This window comes from Peromyscus maniculatus, chromosome 21 (genome assembly GCF_049852395.1).
Source record: "Peromyscus maniculatus bairdii isolate BWxNUB_F1_BW_parent chromosome 21, HU_Pman_BW_mat_3.1, whole genome shotgun sequence".
In the NCBI taxonomy this organism is placed as follows: domain Eukaryota; kingdom Metazoa; phylum Chordata; class Mammalia; order Rodentia; family Cricetidae; genus Peromyscus; species Peromyscus maniculatus.
The window spans coordinates 17,499,168-17,524,720 of record NC_134872.1 but is presented as its reverse complement, the minus strand read 5'-3'; the positions used below and the strand labels follow the sequence as shown (position 1 = coordinate 17,524,720).

Here is a 25,553-nt window from a genome sequence, read left to right as displayed (position 1 = left end):
GTTTCTCTGTGTAGTTTTGTGCCTTTCCTGGAGCTCACTTGGTAGCCCAGGCTGGCCTCGAACTCACAGCGATCCGCCTGGCTCTGCCTCCCAAGTGCTGGGATTAAAGGCGTGCGCCACCACCGCCCGGCCTCTTCTTAACCAACATTTTCAGCTCTGAAGCTACAGTTGGCTGATTTTAAATTATATTGTATGCAATGTATGCACGATAGAAGCAAATTTGTAATGAAGTTGCAGGCTTAACGTGCTTACTTTACGCGTGTACGTGTGTGTGTGTGTGTGTGTGTGTGTGTGTGTGTGTGTGTGTGTGTCTTGTTGGATTTAGAGTTCATCACTTTGGCTGGACTGGATGGCCAGCAAGCCCCAGGAATCCTCCTGTCTCCACCTCCCGGGCACTAGGATTTTACAAACATGTGGTCTCTTCAGGCTTTTTTACCTGAGCGCTGGGGATCCAAACTTAGATCCTTATGCGTGTGGGGCAAGCACTTTACAGACTGAGCCAACTCCACAGCCCCACGGACTCCCGTTCTTCCTTTTCTTTTTCACAAACACTCTGTACAACTTTGAGTACATTTTTTATCTAAACTCTTAATCTTCATGCTTTTCTTAATGAGGCTTGCATTAAGAAAATGATAGACCTTCATGGATCCCAATGTATTAAAAAAGAGTACAGATACAAGTGACATTATACCAACTGAGCAGGTTGTGCTTATATATTTAGGAGTAGGTGTGTATATATGTGTGTATGTATGTATGCATGCATTACATATGCATGTTGGTATGTATGTAACAACAATAAGTGAAAAAAAGGCCATGATTTTGAAAGAGAGCAAGGAGGGGTGTATAGGAGAGTTCAGAGGGAAGAAAGGGAAGAGGAAAAAGAGGGGATTATAATCTCAAAATGTAACTTTACAAAACTTTAAAAAGAAGAGTGTAGAATATTAAAAACCTAAGGTAGTGGTGATTCTATCTATGTCTGGCAGGAACAAGTGGGCAATCTTTATTTTTACTACATATATGTCTGTTACTTCGACCTTTTCTAAAGTGCAACACTGAAAATACCTACACACTTCGGTAATAATTAGCAAGGTTTTCAGTTTCTCAGACAGGCCTGTCCTATGCTACATACTGTGATAAGTTCTAAAAATACCAAGCTGACTAAGGCCTGGCCCATCTGCGTCTGTTTGCCTGGGAGAGCAGGGGACGGCTTGGGAAAGGAGGTGACATTGGAACTGTTTTTGTCAAGTGCAGAAAGCGTGGGGTGGTCCCCAGAAAAGGGAAGCTGCAAGTCACGGGGGTGGGTGAGGGCATGGCGTGCCGAAGAGAACAGACACGCCAGGGCGAGACTGAAGCAACTGGGAAGAGGTCGGGCACCCTTAGCTTGGGATGAACCGAGCCTCGTGCCAGAGGGCGGAACGTTTGCCACAAATTACTGCCACAACCAAGCCAGATTTTAGGCGAACCTTTGATAGGTGCATTTCGAGAGACAGGAGAGGCGGAAGCAGAAGAGACCAGAAAGGAAGCTGTTGCCATCACACAGGAAGGGGGCTGGGAGGCAGAGCTGAGATTGTGCTAGCTCGCACTCCACCCAAGGCAGACAGGCGACCCGGAATTCATTGGTCAGCTGCATGCGCAAAAGCTGTGGCTGAATTCGAGGTTGAACAGCTGTAGCCCATTCGAACTGCATGCTCCGCGTAAATGTCCCGAAATGGTTGTTTTCATCACACCGCTTGCAGATCACACACATACTGACTTCAGGGAAGCTACTGAACGAAGGTTTCACATCTGGCGGATCCAGCTTCTCCAAGTTTTTAAAACGTTACATATAATTGGTTACGGGACATTCTACAACACGCCACACACCCACACAACAAATAAGTAAGATAGAGAGTTGAAGAAATAAATCCGAGATTGACCACCGGCCTCCACATGCAAACACGCGCACATCTTCATCTACCTGGGTGCACACACAAAGAAAATAAAAACGGATTCCAAAGTGCACGGGGAATTAGAGCGGAGCTGGCAAGTCACGGAAGAATGAAGTTGGAAGGCCAATACTTCATTTTAAAAGTGACCCCAAAGCTACAGGATAGAGAGAATCCAGAAGTAAGCCTTGGTGAGTTTTCAACAGGGTGCCAAGGAATTTAAGGGGAAAGAAGTCTTTTTTTTTTTTAAGGGTTTATTTTTTTAAATGTATTTATTTTTATGTGCATTGACTTTTTTTTTTTTTTTTTTTTTTTTTTGCCTGCCTGTATGTCTCTGCAAGGGTTCCAGATCACAGACAGTTGTGAGCTGCCATGTGGGTACTAGGAATTGAACCCAGGTCTCCTGGAAGAGCAGCTGGTGCTCTTAACCACTGGGCCATCTCTCCAGCCTGGGAAAGAAGTCTTAAACGAGTTGTACAGGTCTGCCATTTGGAAGCCTTGCTTGCAAGATAACTTTCCCAAATGGAGAAGCTTGTGCCTGCTACGCTAATCCACCCAGAGTTTTTAAGTGAATGAAATAAATGTGGTTTCCGGCGAACACCTGCTTCCTTCTTGGGAACCATGGCCTTAGACATCTAACTGAGTTGTTGGCTAAAGGGGCCCCATGGGAAAACCCAAACATCCAGGCTACTGCCAAGGCTATTGGTTGCTCCTCACAGAGTGAAAACAAAGCCCTATTGCAGATAACACCTACACAACTCATTAAACATGGAGAAGTCAAGCTGGTGCTTACCTAGAGCCTTTACCCTTAGTGACTAGTGTTCATGGTACTGGAAGGTCCTCTGCACACTACTAAAGGAGAAAGGTCAACACTAACCCAGCTACAACGTCTTCTATCAACAATGGTGACCTGCCTTCAGTATGCACTGGGACAGTAGTAGCACAAAGCTTGTGGAGCAACCAACCAATATCTGATTGAAGTCAAGGTCTTCTCCACGTGATGGAACCTATTCCCAACACTGCTCGGGTGGCCAAGAACCAGAGACCAAATAGATAGGACAGGGACCCAGAGGAAAACTAAATACTGCTTTTCTGCTAAAGGATTGGAACAATAAAACGACATTCTGCTATATTCATATATCAGTGTCTTGCTCAGCCATCAACACAGAAGTTTCTTCCTGCAGTAGACAGGAACTAAGACAGAGACTCACAGCTGGACAGTGTGCAGAGTGAGAGAGACCTTGGAACACTCAGTCCTAACTGGGATTCTTCAATTCCCTCCCCTCAAGGCTCAGAGAACCCTGCAGATGAGCGGGCAGAAAGAGTGTAAGAGCCCAAGGGGGTGGAAGACACCAAGGGAACCAGGGCTTCTAGACACAGCAGGGCTGATGCATCTATGAACTCACACAGACTGTGGCAGCATGCACAGGCACTGCATGCATGGGTCTGCACCAGATGGGGTCCCAGGGAGAGGGGAAGTCGGCACAAGCTCCCACCCCTACCACAGACACTCCCTCTAATTGATAACTGCTCTCAAATGAACAATGAGCTTTCCTAAATGGAGTCCCACCGAGAGTATTCAAACCACTCTTAAGGGGCAGGCTCCCTGTGCAGCCGTCGATGGGCAACACAAAGTGAACTCAATAGCATTTTTAGAGACTCTTTGTCTCATAATGCTTTTTCAGGGCCTTTTTTTTTTTTTTAACTACCTTACAGGTCCTTATTAGGGTTTCTGTTTTTGTGTTTTTGAGTTTTCTGTGTGTGCAAATGTGGTGTCTCTGCATATGCGTTTCTTATGCTTTTTCTTTGGCTTTTTTTTTTCTTCTGGCTTTTTTTTTCTTTTGTCCTATTCTGGTTTGTTTTTATTTTATTTTGTTATTACTTGTTAGCTGCTGTGTGTATCCCAATGAGAGAAAGGAAGGAAGGGTGTGGATTTGAGTAGGTGGAGAGGATCTGGAAGGAGTTGGGAGAAGGGGAAAACACAATCAGAATATATTATATTTTAAAAAATCTATATTCAACAATAATAATACCAAAAAGAAGGAACCATGGGTTTGAATTCCAAACTGCCTTTCCAGGCAAAGGTTCTGCACCCAGTCACTGCTGGAAGCTCGGCTGTGTGGCCCTTTCAAGGCAAACACTGACAGCCTACACAGCCACATGCTTCCCATCTGTTTTTTCCCACAACTGCCTAGCTATGGATCTGTGCATGGTCCTGGTGAGAAATCCAAGCTTTGGGGGTAAGAGATGCCAAACCCTATCAACGTTTTCCTTGGTGTCATAACTATCGCACAGGGGCATCCGTTTCTATTAAAATATTTCGTGCATACCTCAGTGGCCTATGAAGTTAGAGTGCTTAGCTTTGGGGGGAGGGAGATTGGGAATTAAAGCTAGGTTCCTTCACAAGCTAAACAGACTCTCCACCATGCAGCAGCACCCCTAGCTTGAGACACCAGATTGCCTTTCCTAATAAGTAAACTGTATGGGAAAGTGTACTGCACTTCAGAACTCAGGGCCCACTGTATTCAAAACAGCTTGAGAAAGGCTCATGCACATTTCACAACAGGAGGATCCAAGAGTTTAAAACTGAAGTAAGTTTTAACATAAATTTTATTGTAGAGAACATCCAATACTAATACTTTGAGGTGTTTTTTTTTTTTTGTTTGTTTGTTTGTTTTTTTACCTTCCTGTTAGGTCAATTCAGCTCACAATCTAAATGCACGTTCTTTATTTATTTATTTATTTATTTATTTATTTATTTATTTATTTATTTATTTATTTTGGTTTTTTCGAGACAGGGTTTCTCTGCGTAGTTTTGCGCCTTTCCTGGAGCTCACTTGGTAGCCCAGGCTGGCCTCGAACTCAGAGCGATCCGCCTGGCTCTGCCTCCCGAGTGCTGGGATTAAAGGCGTGCGCCACCACCGCCTGGCACACGTTCTTATATAAAAGGATCAGGGAAACAAATTTAAATGTAACAAACTATTAACAAATGATATAACAGGCATTAAATTGTCATCGGGATATTATTGGATGAGGCTAGAGAGATGGCTCAGCAATTAAGAGTGCTTGCTGCTCTTCCAGAGTTCAGGTCCCAGCACCCATGTAGGGCGGCTCACAATTAATTACCTGTAACTCCAGCTCCAGGGGATCTGACATGGCACTCCCTTCTGGCCTCTTTGGGCACCTGCACACACATACACACAGCTACACATGTACACTTCAGAGGCAATAAAAACAAATCTTTAGAAGAAAGTATTATTGCGTTACAAATTATTTTTACAACCCAAACATCAGTTCAATCCAGGTTCTCGGTTATCATGATTACTGAAATTCAAGAGGACTGATTAACAAGCATCTGCTTAAGCAGAGCTCACAGGGAGGGTGAGATGGCTGAGGGGGTGAAGGGGCTTGCCAGCAAGCCTAACGACCTGAGTTCAATCCCTGGGACCAACACGGCAGGTGAGGGAGCCAACTTCAAGCTGTTCTTTGATCTGTACGCACATTCGTGTGGACAGACACATGCACACACAAATAAATAAATGGAATTTTTAAGAAAAAGACAAGGCCTTACAGAAGGTACGCAGCAAACTGAGTAGTTATCCACACATAGCAGTTTAACAAATGAAAGCTCATGGGTTTCTATCCACTCCCTTCATTTGTAAAATGCAGCTGAAGAAGGAGAAAGGGATTATGGGAGGCCCAATGGTGCTCAGCCACGGGGTACTTGCCAAGTATGCAAGAGGCCCTAGGCTCAATGCCATGGCTGCTTCTAAAATGAATGTGTAACAGGACTTCGTGACTCTACAACAGATCAAATTTTCAAACATCATCAACTGGACTAGAAATCGAGCCCCATCCAAATTGACTCTCAGTCAACAGACCTAGGAAGCATTTCAAAGTCAAAGTCTCTTTTCATCTGGTAAGGAAATTTGGTTTTCCAATCTTTCCATCTAAAACAGAAACAAAAACCAACCCCCCCCCCAAAAAAAAAAACAAACAAGCAGACCAACCAGAACTAGAGGTGGACGTATAGACCCACATGAAAACCTTTGCCCGCAATGTTGAAGTCCTGAATTCCATCCTGTATTGTGACAAAACAAAAGTAAAGGCTGGGGGTGTGGCTCAGGTGGTAGAGTGCTTGCCTGCATACACAAAGCCAAGAGTTCTACCCCCCAGCAACATGGAAACCTGTGATCCTAGTACTTAGGAGGTAGGTGGAGGCCAGAGGATCAGAGGTTCGAGGCCATCCTCTGCTACAAAGCAGGCTCTCATGTTCTGTTGGTGATCAAGTCACTCTTGGTCTTTTGAGGCTGATAAACATGTTTTGGCTTTTGCTATCACCCTAGTGGTAGGGTTGCCAAGAGGACACGAAGCACACCAGCAATTACACACGGCTTCCCCAAGCAAGTGTGTGTGTGAGGATGGTCTTCAGGAACCACAGGCTGCTGAGACAGCCGGGGACAGGAACTGTAGGTATTCGTAAATGCCACACCTCAAGAGCTTCCTGTATGTGGCATTTACAAATACCTACAATCCAATTTACAGGTTCTCAACTACAGGAAGCACCCAGGACTTCAAAAAGGGAGACCCTAGCCCCCTAAGACTCCATCTTTGCAAGTCTGAAGTCCTTCATGTTTAATTTATGAAAAGCCAAGTTGGATTTTTTTACATTTACTTATTTTGGGGTTGGGGGGGGGGGGCATGCTACAGTAGAGTCCAGAGGACAACTTGTGGAAGTTGGCTCTTCGTTTCTACCAGGTTTGGTAGCAAGCATCTATATCCACTGGCTATTGCCCTGACCCCCGAAAAGGCAGTTTTAAAACCGAACTCATGTTTCGTGTTAGTATTAAGCAAGAACGACAGATCGATATGGCCACCTGGTCCATACTTCTCTGGGGAGTAGGACTGGTTTTGTTAGTAAAAACAAAACAAAACAACAACAACAACAAAACTGTTTACCCCTGAGGAGTCCAGATGTAAATAAGCAAAGAGATACAAGAGTTAAAGCAGGTTTCAGGCTTTAATTAGAAAAACAAAGAAGGGCTGGAGAGATGCTCGGTGGTGAAGACACTAGCCGCTCTAGCAGAGGACCAGAGCTCAGGTGCCAGCATGCACTTTGGGCAGCTCACAGCTGGTAAAATTCCAGTTCCAGGGGATCTGATGGCCACTTCTGGCTTCCTTGGGCACCAGCGCGCACGCGCGCGCGCGCGAACACACACACACACACACACACACACACACACACACACACACACACACACACACACACAGAAAATTTGAAAAAGAAAACAAAAGACACCTCCAAAAATAAATGCCATACAAATGGGAAAAAATTTTTTTTATTTGTTTTTGAGACATGATCTCTCACACTATAGCCCTTGTTGGCCTAGAACTTGCTAGGTAGACCAGGTTGGCCGCATGCTCACAGAGATCCTCCTGTCTCTGCCTTCTGAATGCAGAGATTAAAGGTATGTACCACCATAGTCAGCACAAAGGAATTTTTTAAAGTGATACTTTAGATACTCAAGAAACAAATATCTCTTACTTTCAAAGTACACTAAATATTATCTAAATATGAGAGCACCCAACCTCAGGAGACATTTAGTTTACATAGAATGGATAGTAACGTGTTTGGTTCATGAGATGGCTACTTCAAGACATTCATATCTCTATTTCCCAAAGCCTGTATTTTCTTACACATCCATTTCACAATTCATTTGATTATTTTACAGTCATTCATAATGATATATTTCCTAAGAGGCTGCTAGCCTGTGCTTCAATAATCACAAATCAGGATAAAATAATCAATGGAGCTGAATCTTTTGCTACCAAGTAATTCTTACTCATTTACACAGCTACTGTGCTAATCAAGACCACTGCCACTGTTAATGATGACACACTCAAGTGTGATGTGCCTATGAACCATTAACGAGACGTATGTTCAACCTCAAACATTAGAACTTTGTTTTCTTTAAAAATCTAGAAAGGTAAATTGCTTACTTAAATTAATTTTTAGCTGGCAATTTAGAAAAACAGAAGTGCCCTTTTTTAATGGTTAATAACATATAGTAAAGACAGATAAATGCTGCTAAAATTGGGATGGCATTAAAATTCTATTTTAGAGATTCTAGACTTTCAAACATGGAGTGATGTCATGCAGTGATACAGTCATTCTCAGGAGTCAACCTGGCGGCTCCTCAGAGCTATCAAGACTGTTCCTTAGAGTCGGGAATACATACCCACACTCCTTTTGGGACATTTGTAAGTAAGTACTTCATCTTGGATGTAGATAAGCCCCAGCTTCTAAATTCTCGTCAACAACAAGGGACCAAAGTAAACCAGCTCACAGCAGACAATCTGGTAAAGAGGTGCAGTAGTTAACCTACTGCAGTCAAGTTTATATGCAATTAGTGGTTAGGAGAAATGCCAAGACAGGAGGTGGGTGGTCAAGGGTTAAAGGTGCTTGCTACCAAGACCAAAGTGACCTGAGTTGGATTTCATAGAACCAGAGGGTGGAGGGAGAGAACTGACTCCAACAAGTCATCCTCTGACCTTCATGTGCACCATGGAACTCACCCCCAAATAAATAAGTGAAAACAAATTTCTTTTGAATGCAAAAAAAAAAAAAAAAAAAAAAGATCATATTTTCCACATTGGAAATAGTTGTCATGCAAAATTACAGAGTTTTGATCCTGAGGGATAGATCAAGCAGTTTTGGTTTTTGCAGTAAGTGATCAAGACAAACAGTAGAAAAAGCATTTTATTTATATGGAAAAAGCTACAGTAAGGTCTGGAAAAGGTGTCAATAGAATATTGCCTATACAGAAAAAAAAAAAAATTCAAATGTGAAGAGCAACAACAACAAAAAAAGTGGCACACCTTCCTACTTAGCAGTGCAATTAATTCACATTGCAATCAAGTTAAGTCAAGTACAATAAAACCAAACAAGGGTCTCTCCATTCTAATCGGTACACTGAGAAAGACCGTGCGGAGATCAGTTCCGGTTTAAGAAATATGCATTCAACTCACAGAATATCCTAAGACGGGGGGAGGGGGGGCACAGTTATTCATCATCACCTGTTGGGGGCTTCAATACTGTTCACAGGGGGGAAGAAAAGGTCATGAGTTGACATAGAATATATTTAGTCTATACAGTAAAAAAATACAAATTATAAAGTGAGCTAACAAAGAATGGAATCTGAATTCAGATTTATAAAAGTGACGACATCTTGGACAATACATACAGTGTTTCTCGTTGTGTAAAAACATCTCCTTTCAGCAAAAAAAAAAAAAAAAAAAAAGAAATCATCTGGTTGCTTCTCAGGCGTGTCTCTCGGATCTTGCTTTGAAGATGCAGGTGTCCAAGTGTCTCAGGAACCAAAATAAATGTCCTCCTTGACGAGCACAAAATGCTAAATGCTCTCAGCATCGTTTGAAGGGTATTTTTGGAAGTTTGTTCTGTCTTGCTTCAGAAACACATTTAAAATGAGTAAAAAAACCAAAGGATTCATGGAACAAAGGAGACAGCGAACAGCGCTGGAATCACTGCTAATGTTGAAAAAGACATAGATTTTACAGTACTCTGGTATAAGTGAAAGTGTTTTCAAACATTACATTGCATATTTCTGAGTCCATTCTCTTGCGTGCCTGTTGTATCTGTAGGCATATAAAAAGAGAGAGAGTAAAAACACACACGTTTAGCCTGCCGGAGCCTCTCTCTATTCAGAAACCTCATGAGGACCATCATGCTTACACCTGTCACTGGGCTGAGGTAACATAGATGCATGCCAACATAAAAGCAAAAAAAAAAAAAAAAAAAAAATGACTTTTAAATTCCTAGATTCCTCAGCAATCTGTATGAAAATATATCTCAACTAAAAAAAAAAAAAAAAACGAAAACAAAACAAAAAAACAAAAAAACCAGGACACAAAAAAAACCAACTTCAAATAGAAATCTGTAGAAGCCAACCCTGAGGAAGGGTTATCAGGCACCAGGAGGCTGAGGCAGCCGCAAGAGAAGGTCAGTGTGGGTGGGCAAGAGAAAGAACTTCTCTTCCTAGGAGAAGATGAGGAAAGAATGCCCGGTGCTTCCCAGTGGTTAAATCCTTCCATGTTTAATTTGCCAGCTAGAAATGGTGAGGGTGTAGCACAGACAGAGAACGTGTACTACTGAACACTGACCCGGAAAGAGGTTTTGGTTTTGGTTTTAAAGACAATTAAAAAAAAAAAAAAAAAAAAAAAGGTCTACTGGAGAAAAAAAAAAACAAAACAAAACTTACACCGAGTTAAATGTACTTCCAATATCACACACAGGCAGCAAATGCACCCCAGAGGAAGTGTATAACAGGAAACACTTACTTTTCTTTGTCTGATTTATAGATCTGTGCAATATCGGGTACTAAGGGGTCATCTGGATTAGGATCGCAGAGCAGTGAGCATATGGACAACAGCACTAGATTGGGGGGAAACAAAAACAAAAACGTTCCATTAGGTGAGGCCGTGGTTGCTCTCGAGAACCTGCCCACCTGAAATAAGCGCCCCGACCATAAAGAAAACGAAAGAGGAGAAGAACACGGAGCGGCAAGGGAGCAGCTGGGGGCAGGTGGCTTGCAAGCATACCTGAGGCCCTAGAAAAAAACCAAAAAAAACCCTACCACTGTAAAAATATAAAAGCCACATGGGGGTGCATTTTATATTACCTTCAGTTGGTAGGCAGATTTTTTTTTTTTTTTTTTTTTTTTTGAGACAGGGTTTCTCTGTGTCGTTTTGGTGCCTGTCCTGGATCTCGCTCTGTAGACCAGGCTGGCCTCGAACTCACAGAGATCCGCCTGGCTCTGCCTCCCGAGTGCTGGGATGAAAGGCGTGTGTCACCACTGCCCGGTAAATAACATTTTTTTTAAAGTAATGAAATTATTATTTTTGATGTTTTTAATTCTAAGTTATCTACATTTACTTAAAACAATGTGGGTCCTCCAAAGCAGCTGTTAACAATCTTTCAAGTCAAGAACTTGTGCTGTGTGTGTGTGTGTGTCCATGAAAAATAAGGTCATTTTCCAACAAATCTTCCATTCCTTACACCTCATATTTAGTTATATTCACTTACAAACAACATGGACCACCATTTCTGTTTGACTGGTGTATTTAACAGAAACTGCACACAGTATCTATTGTTATACCATGTCAAAACTAATAATGCAAACAGCTACACCTAAAAAAAACTACACCAGGCAGAGAAGCACATGCCAGTACCCCAGCCCTAGAGAGGCCAAGAGAGGGACAACCGCCAACTGGACCCCAGCCTGGACCACATAGTGAGACCTTGTCCTAAAAACCAAACTAAACCCCACCTAAGTGTCTGAAACAGGAAGAGACAAAACCTTAACCTGCTTCACGTGTGTGTGGTACATCCAAGGAGCTCTTAGAAGCATCTCCCACTCCTTACCCACTCTCCTCTGCTAAGTTCTTTCATCTTTTTTTCTACTCTTTCTAGTCTAAAGGTAAATCTATAGAGCAAAACAGATTTTTTATTTTTTTTTATTTTTTTTTTTTTTTTTTAGTTCTCCCGAGACAGGGTTTCTCGTGTAGTTTTGGTGCCTGTCTTGGATCTCGCTCTGTAGACAAGGCTGCCCTCTGTAGACCAGGCTGCCCTCTGTAGATCAGGCATTGTGTTTATTTTCCTCTCCCTGCCCCATGAGACTCAGGCCTTGTATATTAAACCAAGAGGGCAAGATACCCTTTTTCCGGCCCCCTTGGACGTCCAGACTCAACTCCTGGCAAAAGTCAACCAAGGCCTTTAAATACAGAAAAATGAAAAGCGGACGAACAGATGCATGAGGTGTGAGCTAGCTCCTGAACTTGGACAAGAGTGAAGTTCCCCGTCTCCCTACTCGGGCAGCCAGAAAGCACCCGCCCCCATGTCTCTATCACAAACCAAAGCAAATGTTCAGTGACCAGGAGGAAAGGGACAGAGGTGTCTACCCCGGGTACTCGGCATGCACCAGGTACACACACAGCAGCCAGCTTTGGTAATTCTGTCACCATCCTATTCTGCATGTAATGAGACTGGAGGAAAGTTTCCAGAGGCTAACAATACTAATATTTTTTTTTTATAAAAAGCCACAGCATCAGCAGATAGGTACCGGGTACCTGGCAGCCTGCCATTTCTTTAAATGACAAGGATTTAGCAGCTTGTGGCAAATGAGGGCCATTTTGTGACAGCATTCCAAGAAAAACTATAGTAATCCGAATAACTATAGACAGAATCTTTTCCTTGATTCACTTTATGGTAATCACTGTTGAATTTTTTTCCCCCCTGAGACAGGGTTTCCCTGTGTAACAGTCCTGGCTGTCCTGGAACTTGCTTTGTAGACCGGGCCGGCCTTCAACTCACTGAGATCCACCTGCCCCTGCCTCCCAAGTGCTGAGATTAAAGGCGTGCACCACCATTGCCCAGCCCACTGCTGAAACTTTATGAAAGGATGCTACATGACCATTTTAGGTCAGGAAAACGAACAGTTATAAATAATCGACCTGGAGGTCTTTGGCTTTACCTAAAACTTGAAACAATGATAGCTGTGCCTCCTGCCTCTAGTAAGGTTATCCCTTTTACGAACAAGCTGAGCTGGGCGGTGGTGGCACACACCTTTAATCCCAGCACGTGGGAGGCAGAGGCAGGTGGATCTCTGTGAGTTCGAGGCCAGCTTGGTCTGCAGAGCGAGATCCAAGACAGGCACCAAAACTACACAGAGAAACCCTGTCTCGAAAAACAAAAAACAAAACAAAACAAAACCCAAAAAACAAACAAACAAACAAAAAGAACACGCTACAGGGCTGAGGTACAGCTCAGTTGTGAGTGCTTGCCTAGCATGCTCAGGGCCCGGACTTCTATCCTTAGCATCTAACGAACACCAGACATAGAGGCTCATGCGTGTCATCTCAGCACCCAGGACATTGAGGCAGAAGAATCAGGATGCCTCATGAAACCTGCCAGGAAAACACCTGACTTGAAGTTATAAAAAGTGGAAAATGTGGTAGCTACTTCCGGGGCAGATGTGTGTAGACCCAAGCCGTTTCTTCCAGCTGCTAGGTTCTATTCCATTAGAGAAACAAGATGAGGACTGCTGGCCCAGCATACAACACTAGCCAATGAATGGAGCCAAATGGGTTCCTAAGGATCAGTGAGTGCAGCGGACAGCGCAGCAAAGAACAAGGCGATGTCACCTCTGAAGGGTGGGTGCCAGCATGCGTCAGGTGTCAGTCATGGTGATGCTACAGATTCTTCAAGCTAGACACGCCAGCTATCTGCGCGGCATCATGCTGCAGTAGGAAGAAGACCTTTCCTTTCCAACTGCTTATTTTATCAGCCCGTCCTGAAGCTGTACTTTTTATCGTCAGCCGACGCTTTAAGGAATGGGGTGAGTCCCCAAATCTCTTTTTCTCCCCCTTTTAGACAACCAAACTCTTTTTACTGGCACTGCTCTTAACTTCTTTTGTAAAGACAGAAGGGCAGACATCAATAGGCGTACCATAAAATTTCTAACTCTAGCAACTTTTCAAGATTTATTTTCTAGTTTTATTTATGTGTCCATGGAGGTATGTACATATGCGCAGTTGCCCTTGGTGGCCACAAGAGGGCGTTGAGTCCCCTGGAGCTGGAGTTACAGGTGGCTGTGAGTGGCCCAACTGGAAACCTATCTCAGGTCCTTTGCAGGAGCAGTAGGAACTTTTTGTCTCGGAGCCTTTTCCCCAGCCCTTAGTTCCAGTATTTTAAATCGCGGATTTCATTTAGATTTGCCCATCCATTCATTTCTCCCAACTCCAGAGTTTACTAAAAGCCAGGAGAGTTCCCAGAGAAAGGAAAAGCAAAACAGGAATAAGCAGAGGATTGAGGCAGAGGTTGCTTTTGTTTCCCTGATTTTTGTTTTTTGTTTAAACTCTGGTCCTTAGACATTGGGCAATCCTCCCCATGCCTATTTTAAATCTGATAAATAAAATTACCTTTCGATACAGTCAAAGCTGGTGACCACTGGGACCGCAGGATGTCAAGACAAATACTCCCATTACTGTTTATATTTGGGTGGTATATTTTTGTTGTGAAAGCAATCTATACATAAAAAGAAGAACAAAAAGTGTTGATCGTTACAAACTATGAACAAGCAGAACCGATCCACTCAAGGGTAAAATGTGCTGCTCAACTTTACCCAGCTTTGGGACAGAAACATCTACATGCAGCTTAGCTACTGGGGAATTTGAAGGAGACCAACTCAGCTTGACCTCCTTCCCTCCTCCAGGTGTTGGGAAGCGTCTGGGGTGTAATGAGGATGTCCGCAATAGCTGGTGTGCCTGGCGGAGCGGCACCTGGACCAATTGCTCTGGCTTTCATCACACTTCCGAATACTCCTCTTAACCCGCCCGCTAGTTAATTCCCAGCAGGCCACCTGGATCTATAAACAGGTCACCAAGTCTGTCAGAGCACAAGCGAGATGCCTCAGCTGGTCACCTGTCCTGTAAAACCCACTGAGATTCGGAATCTGACAAGAGCCACTCACTGTCCTGTGATGTCATCCGTATGATTGTTAAACCAGGTGCTTTAAACGTGCTATAATTAAAGGACAATCAGACTGCAACCCACAGATCCAGGGAGGCTACATAGCAGGGGGGACCCTAAGATGACTGTGGCTTATAAGTTTAGGTTTTACTCAATCACTTGGGCAAGATTCGGTGAGACATTTCACTATTAGGATAAGAATTTGTACTGTATCAAGCTGATGATAGAAAAAAAATAATAATAAAATAAAATTTAAAAAAGTGCTATAATTATTTTCCGATCAGCTGATGTTCGTTCTCCGTCCTTCACACCCCCATCACTTGCTTCTGCTTTGGACTCTAAGGCTCAGAGTGTGTTTTCATCCCCTTCTGCCATTCAGTGGCAGCTCCTCTGTGGTTCCCACTGTGAGGGGACATGGTGGATGCTCCATATACGTTCACTGAGTACTTCAAAAGAGAAAACAGAGCCCTCTTTGGAAAGATGACCCTGGACAGAAAAGCCTGATTCTTGACTATAAAAACATTCCAGACTCCACACACGTAAGGAGGAAAAGCCCACAAGCCTAACTTGGTAGCCAATGCCACTGTCTGTCTAACAGGCAAAGGGAAGTACTTGACTACGGAAGGGTGTTTTCTAGTTTATATTTATATCAATCTGGAGGCTGTACAAAGGAGGTGGCCCTCGCTAACCTACCCCACAGTCTGTGACATCACGAGACCATCTCTAGACAAACAGTGAAACCCCCTGTAACGTCCGTCACAGAGATAAATACCTTTGGCGGTTTAAAGGGATAGTCTGTCGGAAAGTGCACAGTGAGGAAGAAGACTCCACCTTGGTACGCACTGTCAGGCTGAAATCACACAACAGGGCGCGTCAGTGTCCGGCCACAACATGTGTACGAGTCTGAACGATTCCGAGAGGGAGATGGCCGCATCTTCTCAACAACGCCGTCGAGTAACAGCTTGTCAAAAACCATGATCCTAGCACCCCCGTACGTGTAAGCAATTTACCTGGAGAGCAGGCTCCTTTCCAGGCAGGAAGTTTTCCAAGGTGCCCACCAAGTTTAAAGAGAAGCAGACATGAACAGCAGTGCGATTTTAACCAAACACATCGTTTATGGGTACCAGTGTAGACGCGAGGACTGCTGTGAGGAAAGATCATTTTCTAGAGCAGTCACTAGCAAATTTTTAAAGGTTAAGATTAATATTTATCTTTTTTTTTTTTAATTTCCAAATTTTAAGTTCCAACGTCCACTTAAGTACGACCAAAAGGGAATAAGTTAGTAAGAGGGTTAAGGGGCACCATCGTGCACCTTACCCCCAAGTTTCATTTGCTAGTACTTCATATTGTAGATGATAAAAGCCCCAAACCCAGCGGGGTGAATTCGGCATTCATGATATACGGAATTAAGCATCACCTTTACCAAAGGAATTCAAGCTTGGTCACCTCCTAAGTGGCCGTAAGGGAAATACACACCACACACACACACACACACACACACACACACACACACACACACACACGAGAAAGATGAAAGGTAAAAAACAAAAACAAAAATAGCAGCAAAATATACCTCCAATTCTATTTGAATTCCTTCATATTTACTGGGATGCATCATGGGTAATAAAAGCAACCCTGTTATTCTTTCCCTGCTTAAAGTTCTGCATAAAGATTTGAGCATTGTATTATGTAATTATTCTTACTATGTTGCTTAATTCTAGTTTAGTAAATATAAAAAAAAGGTCAACAAATTACGGAGATAAGCATGGTCTGCGTGGACAGTCAAGTGATATTACAGAGGGTGGTGGAGTGTGTTTATGCTCCTAAAATAAGAGAGGCATGCAAAACAACATCACAATTGCTTACTACCCATGATTCACCTGAGAAATACCATGGAGGCCCCGGCTCTGATGGCAAGGCACACCTCGAGATGACGGGAAGGTTCGTAGCAGATAACAAGCATCAATCAGAAGGAACTAGCTTCTTATTGAAAGCTGTTAGGTAAATATGGTGCATTTTCCCCTCTAACATAACAACTTAATAGAATAATTGAGTCATTTAGGATAATTCCTCAGAGACTTTTCTTTGAAATTCAGCATTTTTTTTTTTCAGTTTGGATATGAGGGCAAATGATTTAAAACTCCACGTCTGGGTAGATAAGCACCCTAGGGGAAGTATGTATGGCATTCAGGAAGGATATTGCTAGCGGGTTCTCTCATCCAGAAAGCAGACTGGAACAGAGTGTCTGATCTTTCACAATTAGCATCATGTTCATAGAAAGAAGAGCCCATTTCAAGCCCTTGATGCTTCTCAGATGTAGAAATATAGGTAACAAGGAGGGACCAGTTTAGGGCAGCAGAGTAAACTCAAAAGGTGACAGAGACCACCCACAGCAGGACTCCACTTCTTCGGCAGTCAAGAGCCACGATGAGACCTACTGCAAACAGACATCGGCCAGGTGGAGCAATCCCATTCCTGGGTCAGACTTATTTCAAACCTATGAGAGCCGTGGGTGGGTGAGGAAGGCTCCACTTCCTTGAAAAACAGTTGATGCTGTATTGAAAAAAAAAATTAATAAGGCCAACACAGACTGTTTGCACAGAGAGCGTGACCTTGCTGCGTAACGGGGTTGGTATGAGCACAGGAAAAATATCGCTGTGACCCAGCAGGTATTTGCCAGCTCTGCTTTAGAGAAAAATCACTGCAAACCCTCAATCATGTTTTTGCTTCGTGGGTGATTCAGAGGATGAGAATAGTCAACCTGAGTCATAAGCATCTGCTCACAGGTCAAAAGGCAAGAGTGAAGAGCGGCCACGGAGGGGTGGGGGGGGTAGTCCACACGTGTAAGTTGTACTTACGGGCCCCATGATGGTTGCTTGCCAGTGGAACACTGAAACACAGAGGGACAGTAGTCACTTAAAGCTGCCCAAAGCCATCCTTTCAATGGTAGCACAGCCCGGCAACTGAGTTAACTTACGGTCATCTCCCACAGGTCCCGCGGAGCAGTGAGCAGGTGGATCACGCTGTAAATCACTTAATTCCTGAAGGAAAGCAGAAAATACTTGCAGTTAATCCTTCCCTTTCCGAGGAAACAGGCACGAAGAACCCAGAATGACGCAGACGAGTGACGTCTCTTTAAATGATTTTAGGTTAATTCTGTTCACAATGGACTCTGCCAATGAGATAGCTCCAGCCTCTGAAAAGATGAAGCGGAATAAAACAGTGTGTTGCTTTAAGATTCCCCACACAAAAGCACTTTATTAGCATCTCCTTATGCAAGATTATATACGTCATTGCTACGCAGATGATACCAGCAAAGCAGGTCCTGGCTGGCACTGGAACTCATGCCATGAGCTCCCCAGGTTTCATGTCCAGCCCCCTAAAAACAAGGTCTGACTTCCAGTAAGTGACAATCTCATGAGGTGGGAGCAAGGGTTTGGGAAGACGGGTACTTAAGGAATGACTTGAAGGATCCAAGGATCTGTTCATAGGATCTGTCCATAAAGTACTTGCTGCACAAGTATGGAGACTTGAGTTCAGTCTCCAGCATACATGTGGAAAGTCAAGTGCAAGGATGCACGCCCATAATCCCAGCACTGGTGAGAGACCGGAGGATCCTTGGGTTTGTTGGTCAGCCAGCCCAGCTGAACTGGTAAGTTCCAGGTTCAGTGAGAGACTCTGCCTCAAGAATAACATGGGGCTGGGTGGTGGTGGTACACGCCTTTAATCCCAGCACTCGGGAGGCAGAGGCAGGCGGATCTCTGTGAGTTCGAGGCCAGCCTGGTCTACAGAGCGAGATCCAGGACAGGCACCAAAACTACACAGAGAAACCCTGTCTTGAAAAACAAACAAACAGCCGGGTGGCGGTGGCGCACGCCTTTAATCCCAGCACTGGGGAGGCAGAGGCAGGCGGATCTCTGTGAGTTCGAGGTCAGCCTGGGCTACCAAGTGAGTTCCAGGAAAGGCGCAAAGCTACACAGAGAAACCCTGTCTCGAAAAACAAAAACAAAAACAAAAAACAAAAAAAAAAGAAAAGAAAAACAAACAAACAAACAAAAAGTAACATGGAAAGGAATTGAGGAAGACATCTGACACCAATCAACATCTGGCCTTCAAATGCCCACACAGGCATGTGTATTCGAACTCGCGTACATATACAACATATGAGTACAGAGTAGGAAGGCGATGTTCTGAAACCTACAGTATTGATTCATGGGCCCTTCTCTATCCTTAGGGTTTTGAAGGAAAGAAAGGTCAATGGCAGACATGGCTTTCAGATTGGCCAGCCCTGACCCAGAATCCCAAACCTAAGTGGCTCTACTGCTTTGAAGAAGACACGTAACCTCCCTAGCCTTGGTTGGGAAAGAACTGACCTTCCCCAAATGAGAAAGGTATGACTTCAGTATTAAATACTGGGAACCCACTGGAGAGATGGCTTGGTAGCTAAAAGCAGACATTACTTTTGTAGAGGACCTGAGTTCACTTCCCAGCACTCACACAACTGCTCACAACACCTGTGAGCATCCAATGCCCTCTTCTGGCCTCCACAGGCACCCGCACTTATGTGAGTGCGCGCATGTGCGCACACACACACACACACACACACACACACACACACACGCATGCATACACACATGCACGCATGCACGCATGCACGCACACACGTAACTAAAAATGAATCTTAAAGACAAAAAAGCAGTATCAAAGACCATACAGGCTGGGGATGTAGCTCAGGGGCAGTAGCATGTGAAAGCCCTAGGCTCCATCCTTACCATTACACAAAGAAAAGATTATGTATGAAGAACCCACTTTAGTTTGGAAGGTCAAAGACGGTCTATCCCTGATGACGTCGGTGAAGCTGAACCATAAGGGATGAACGGGTGCTGGCACTGAGTGGGTAGAGTGATACAAGGTGAGCCTGGGAAGGCATGTGGAAGCCAGGCAGGAAACTGAACACACACACACACACACACACACACACACACACACACACACACACAGAACACTGTTTTTTATACAAAGTGCACGGAGATGGGTTTTAAGAAGCAGTGGACTCGGGCTGGAGAGATGGCTCAGGGGTTAAGAGCACTGGCTGCTCTTTCTGAGGTCCTGAGTTCAATTCCCAGCATCCACATGGCAGCTTACAACTGCCTATAACTCCAGTTTCATGTGCCTACACTTGAGAAATACTAAAACCTGAAAGATGTCAGCTCATGAATCAGTGATGATCGCCATCAATTTGGTGTTCTCATAAAGACGCGACCTGATGCACAGCCAGGAGCCCGGTGCAAGCCCAGAGGCTTTCTTTCAAGCCCAGGTCCCTTCAGGGCTTCTTGCTATTTTCATTTGTTTTGTTTTGTTTTTTCTTTTTCCCTTATAAACAAGAAAGAACTAACTCAGTCAGCTCCTCTATTGCTTCACATACAGTTAGTTAAGCAATGGGAGACTCTAGTCTTTGCCTCCACATCCCCCAACTCCCCCCACCCCACCCCCACCCCCATATTTAAAAACAAGGCTTGGACATTTCAGCCTGGGCACCGCCCCTCACCTGGCGACCATGGAAAACAACTTTTGCTTTTCCAGGTGTTGTTAAAATACAGTGTGGCATTACTGGTTCGTCTACAGTTTCCATGACAACCATGGGATACGCTATAGGTCTCCCCAGCCCATAGCAAACGTCCCAATAAATGTTGAGACAATATGGAAGTAGTGCTTGCCAGTTCTCTGGTAGCAAAGGAGGATGGTTTAAACAGCATGAGTGAGTGGGAGAGGAGCCGTTCCCAGTTACAACCCCATCACAGAACGACTGCCTTCTGACCGGGTTTCTAATTTGAGCTTTGGGAAAGGCCTTAAAAATTATTTGTGGAGTCTTCTAAACAACACGAATGTATCCAAACCTCCTCCTCCTCCTTCTTCTTTTTTTTCTTTTAAAGACAAGGTCTCACTATGTAACCCTGCCTACACTGGAACCCATTATGGAGCCTAGACTGGCTCTGAACTTACAGAGATAAGCCTGCTTCTGCCTCATAAATGCTAGGATTAAAAGCATGAGCCAACACGCTCTAAACATTAATGTAAATAGTACTTGTTTGCATTCACTTTAACTAATTAATCAGAAAAATGCAAGTCTCTAACTATGGCTTAAAGGCTATTAATGATCTGTATGTACTCACTTGCATCATGATAATGTGCACATGAATAAATCAGATATAGACACAAATGCTCCCTAATTAATTTTGTTTATTAACAAGACAAGCCAAAACCATATTTTAGCTGCAACAGCCTTGAACCATATTCAAATCTCAAATGTCAAGCTGTTCTTCAAATCTTTTTAAGTATTACATTTAAAAAGATATTTTCTCATTATTATTTTTTTAAATTCCACTTCCTCTTTAGAAGAGAGTGGGTGATGGATGAGAGGAATAAAGAAACGAACCTAACAAGTAAACTCTGCAAAGGGCAGGTTCCTAAAGTGTCTATGGAAAGTTCACCCGCTCTAAGACAGAGCCCACGGAACACTACACAGTCTTAACTCCACTCTGCTAGGCTGTCAGGGAATACAGAAGCACAGCCTCGGTGCACAGGTCAGGCAGAATGACCAACAGACAGGAAGGCTGCAGGACACACATTCCTCCCTCACCTGCAAAAAAAATGCAGATCTTAAATGCAACACAGAGAAATGAGGAGACTCAGGAAATTCTGAGATGAACTAATGAAGTGAAAATATAAAGCTATGAATATACAGCCCATGAAAACTGCATCCCAACACCAAAAACCCACCATTGTCAAAGTCAGCTCAGCAGTCAAGGTAGTTTTGAGGGGACACAAGAGGTCAAGGGTCACTCAGTCATCTGCTCTTTCGAAACTCCCTTAGAGTCCCAGTGGTACTTTCTCTGCTTTACCTGACATTATTACACACCTACTTTTATCATATCATATATTCGATAATAAAAATAATTTAGTGAAATCAATCAAGTTCAATCACCTTGATTACTCGAATAATCAATCACTGTACACTAATCATTTAGCACCAATCAGAAGGTCCCATTATAATAATCTGAACCTCCTTTACCTTTTGCGGCTCTCTCTCTCTCTCTCTTAAATTAAGGCTCTTTTTATTTTACGTATATGAGTGCTCTATCGACTTTGTGCCAGAAGAGGCATCAGATCTCACTATACATGCTTGTGAGTTACCATATGGGTGCTGGGAATTGAACTCAGGACCTCTGGAAGAGCAGCCAGTGATCTTAACCTCTGAGCCATCTCTCCATCCCCTGTGGCTCTCTTAAATGCAGTAATGACATTACTGTGTTGTATTCGTATACTAACAGCTGATTTTCATCTAAACCTTTCATCAAAGAAATACATCAAATTCACTTCCCTTGCATTTATCAACTGGGGCATACTTTTATATTAATACGAAAAATGAAATATGGACTTCAATACGTACAGTAAAACACTTCACACTCACTTGTTTCTTTTCAATCTACTTGCACAGCCTGCAATGCTAGACACTGAGTGACCGGTGTTAATTTTATTGCCTCACTCGTGTGTTTTTGGTATTTTTACTTTCACAATTATTTTAGTAGGTCAATAGAAAATATCTGATTTTGACATACGAACTTTGCATCTGCTCTAAAATTAACTGTCACAGATACCCCAACAGTGTGATTAAAGATTTATGTTTGGAGTGTTAAAAAAATATAAAATAAAAATAATTTAGTGGTGCTAGGGCCAGCAAGGTACAGGCACATGAAGCCACTCCTGATGATCCAAGGTGGATCCCGAGGAACCACACGGTGGAAGGAAAGAACTGACTCATGCAAGCTGTCCCCTGACCTCCAGACTTAGCATGTGTGCACTGTACACATACCCCCATCACACCCAGAATAAGAATGATGAACTAGATACATTTTAAAAAATAATGATAACACGCTAGGGTTAAGCTATCTCTCCACTTGTTCTAATCTTCTGTTCTCGAAGAGTTGACACTATAATTATACAATTTGCTCAGGAATACAGGGTTCTCAGAGGAGCCAACCACACTGTAAATTCACCTTGAATCTCAGACACCCCACAGGTAGTCTTCTAGTGTTTTATGGAACCCTCAGGCTTTAGGCAGGACCCCTTCACAGCCATGTTCAACCCAAAGACCTGGAGGTACTTAAGATGGTTCTTTTTAGACTCATGACGGCATCTACACGAGCACACAAGAGCAAGGCGGTGACTCAAAGTGGGCCAACAAAATGTGCAATGGATGAGACACCCGCCAGACCATGACCTAAACAAAACCATTGTTAGCAGATTAGAATACTCCCATTCACAGCTCAACTGGGACTTGAGCAGGCGGCTCCGTGTGGGAGGGGTGTGTGTTGAAAGACAACTTTGGGGAGGGCAGTTTGGTAATGACTATGACAGTGGAAAATGTATTTGATCCTTGGCTCAGTCACTTACCTCATAGAAGTCACCATGCAGGTACACACAAACACACACACACACACACACACACACACAGAGGATGTTTGGCATAGCATCTTGTCTAAGTACAAAACACCGACTGTAACCCATTGGTCCACCAATAAAGGGATGACTTACAAACCACACACTATGAAATCCTGACAGCCATTGAAAAGAACAACATGGATCCCACAAGCTGACAATGAAGGATGCATTCAAAGAGAGTACACTGTTACAGTCTCCAGATTTATATACTACACACACACATAAAACAAATGATTGAAAATCTACACATGGAGCTACGGGCAATGTATATCCCTAAGATGTCCTGCTACTTCTACTGTGTCGTCTTTTTGTTTGAGAGAGACAGAGAGAGTGTGTCACTACATGGCCCATGCTGGCCTGGAACTTACGGAGCCCCACTTGGCCATGAACTTAAATCCTCCTGCCTTGGTCAGCTTTTTGTACAATTTAAAAGAAATGGAATGGCATTGTTTTCCTTTTCTTTCCTTTTTTAAAATCTCTCTCTATATTTCAAGCATTTTCTCTTTTCATGAAACACTTCTGATAAGACCAGGAAAGACTGAGTGACTGTCATGGACTTTCAGGGTGGATACACCAGAGAATGGGCAAGCCAATCCAGTGTGAGAGCCTAGCTGAGTCCTGGGACAAGGACGAAGTGGGAGAACCAGGAAGCTGAGTGTTCTGTCTAAGCCATTTTCCTCAGGCTAGGAGCTGCACCATGGTAACATAAGCAGTGGACATCAGGGGAACAACATGCATCCACTTTATATATCATGCTGAAATCTTTCTGGAATATTAAAATTATTTCATACTAATTAATGAATGTTGTGGGTGTTGAACCCAAGTCTTGTGTAATCTGGGCAACCACTGAGTTAAGCCCTCAAAGGTCATTATTTTTAAAGATTTATTTGCGCGTGCGTGCGTGCGTGCGTGCGTGCGTGCGTGCGCGCCTGTGTCTGAATGGGGTATGTGCACATGAGCACAGCTGTCCATAGAGGCCAGAAGATAGCATGAGATTCCCTGGAAAGGAATAACAGAAGGTTGTGAGCTGCCATGTGGGAGCTGGAAACTATGCTGGAGTCCTCTGCAAAAGCAGGAAGTGCTCTTAACCCCTGAGCCATCTCTGTAGCCTCAAAGACCACTTTCAGAAATAAAAGTTTTGGAGTCAAATTTGGTTATGTTGAGCTTTGCTGTTGACCTGCGCTAGTAGCTATGAAGCCCTAAGTAATTAATGCCCCGAGTCTCAAGTGCACAGTGGGTCATGTGGGGACATCACCAGTGACCTTGAACTCTACTGAGTTCGAGAAAGGCACATAGCTTAGTATTGGGCACCTGTAATAGATGCTTAATAAATGCTAATTTCTCCTCCCTTTCCTCTTTTGGTAGAATGGTTTTTTGTTTTTTTTTTTTTGCTTTTTATTTTCACTTGTATTTCAAGAGAGGGTCTCACTAGGTCAACAAGTTAGTCTTAAACTTGCCATCCTCCTGCCTCCACCTCTCCAGGGCTGAGGTTACAAACATGTGCACCTCGCCCAACTTGGAATGTTTTTGTTTTGAAACCAAGACCTTCATGCCTCCCATCCGGCATTCCTCTACAACACCTGGCAGGGTGCTTTCGACACATACATGTTTGGTGTTATTTGAGTCATGTTTCGATCAAATTTCTGAAGAAATGGGGAATGAATACATTTGGCAAACAAAAACCACGTAATCCCTTGACAGGTGTGTAGGTTACATGAAGCAAAAAGTTTAGCGGCGACCTGAGAATTGTACAGGTCACTTAACCTGGAATGCCCTTTGTAATAATGTATCATTAAACATCATGGTACCTGAAGATGAATACCAAGATACTATCAACCATTGAGTAGTACCTCACAGGGATTTCTAGTAGATGGTACATAAGTCTCCAAGCCCAGAGGGAATGCCCATTAGAATGTTCTGGGTTTTTTTCCTTGTTTAGAAAACCTCAGAATTCTATTACCTCCTGTTTCTTTGGGAGGCTGTTGATCTACTTTCAGGTCACTGCTTCTGGTGGCTCTTCCCATTGGAGTAAGGGTTTGTGTTGGGCTAACCTCATCTCAAAGTACATGGGACCCTGACCATTGGCAATGCTCAGAGTCAGCAGTGCCCAGATGGGCTGTGGTCTGTGGTGTACATGGATATCTTAAAAGAATGTATTCCCTAATCAGTATAACCACTTGGGCTAATTATAAAAGTTCAAGGGGGAGCCAGGCAATGGTGGCACACACCTTTAATTCCAGCACTTGGGAGGCAGAGGCAGGCAGATCCGTGAGTTCGAGGCCAGCCAAGTACTACATAGTAAGACTGCTGTGGGATGTTCTGTATGTCCTGTGGGAGCCCATTCTCAGGTTCCTTGTGGCGTTACCCAGCAGGTCCGTATAGAGGATGATTAGGACCATGGGCCTGAGTGCAGGTGTTTGAGATGGTCTGCACTTGGCTGTGCTGGGGGATGGTCTGTATGTCAAGTTGCTCTGGTTGGTTAATAAATAAAACCTGATCGGCCGTGGCTAGGCAGGAAAGATAGGCGGGACTAACAGAGTGGAGAAATAAAAGGACAGAAAGGCAGAAGGAGAGGCTGC

The 25,553-nt window shown here is 43.7% G+C and overlaps 1 protein-coding gene and 1 long non-coding RNA gene across 2 annotated transcripts in view; one reads left to right on the top strand and one right to left on the bottom strand.

Moving 5' to 3' along the window:
- Positions 1-6,074: 6,074 nt before the first annotated feature.
- LOC121824891 (uncharacterized) lies at positions 6,075-23,851 on the top strand. The gene is made up of 3 exons (XR_006066896.2): positions 6,075-6,135; positions 18,707-18,863; positions 23,538-23,851. It is a non-coding gene; the product is annotated as an uncharacterized LOC121824891 (long non-coding RNA).
- Ube2d1 (ubiquitin conjugating enzyme E2 D1) overlaps positions 8,668-25,553 on the bottom strand; it is a 32,608-nt gene continuing 15,722 nt past the window's right edge. Inside the window, exons 2-7 of the mRNA XM_006979053.3 lie at positions 17,450-17,513; positions 17,331-17,362; positions 15,245-15,322; positions 13,923-14,028; positions 10,284-10,377; positions 8,668-9,581 (exon numbers count right to left, since the gene is read on the bottom strand). Coding sequence (XP_006979115.1) covers positions 9,536-9,581; positions 10,284-10,377; positions 13,923-14,028; positions 15,245-15,322; positions 17,331-17,362; positions 17,450-17,513 — 420 coding nt within the window. The 3' untranslated portion in view covers positions 8,668-9,535. The remainder of the gene's footprint in view (positions 9,582-10,283; positions 10,378-13,922; positions 14,029-15,244; positions 15,323-17,330; positions 17,363-17,449; positions 17,514-25,553) is intronic.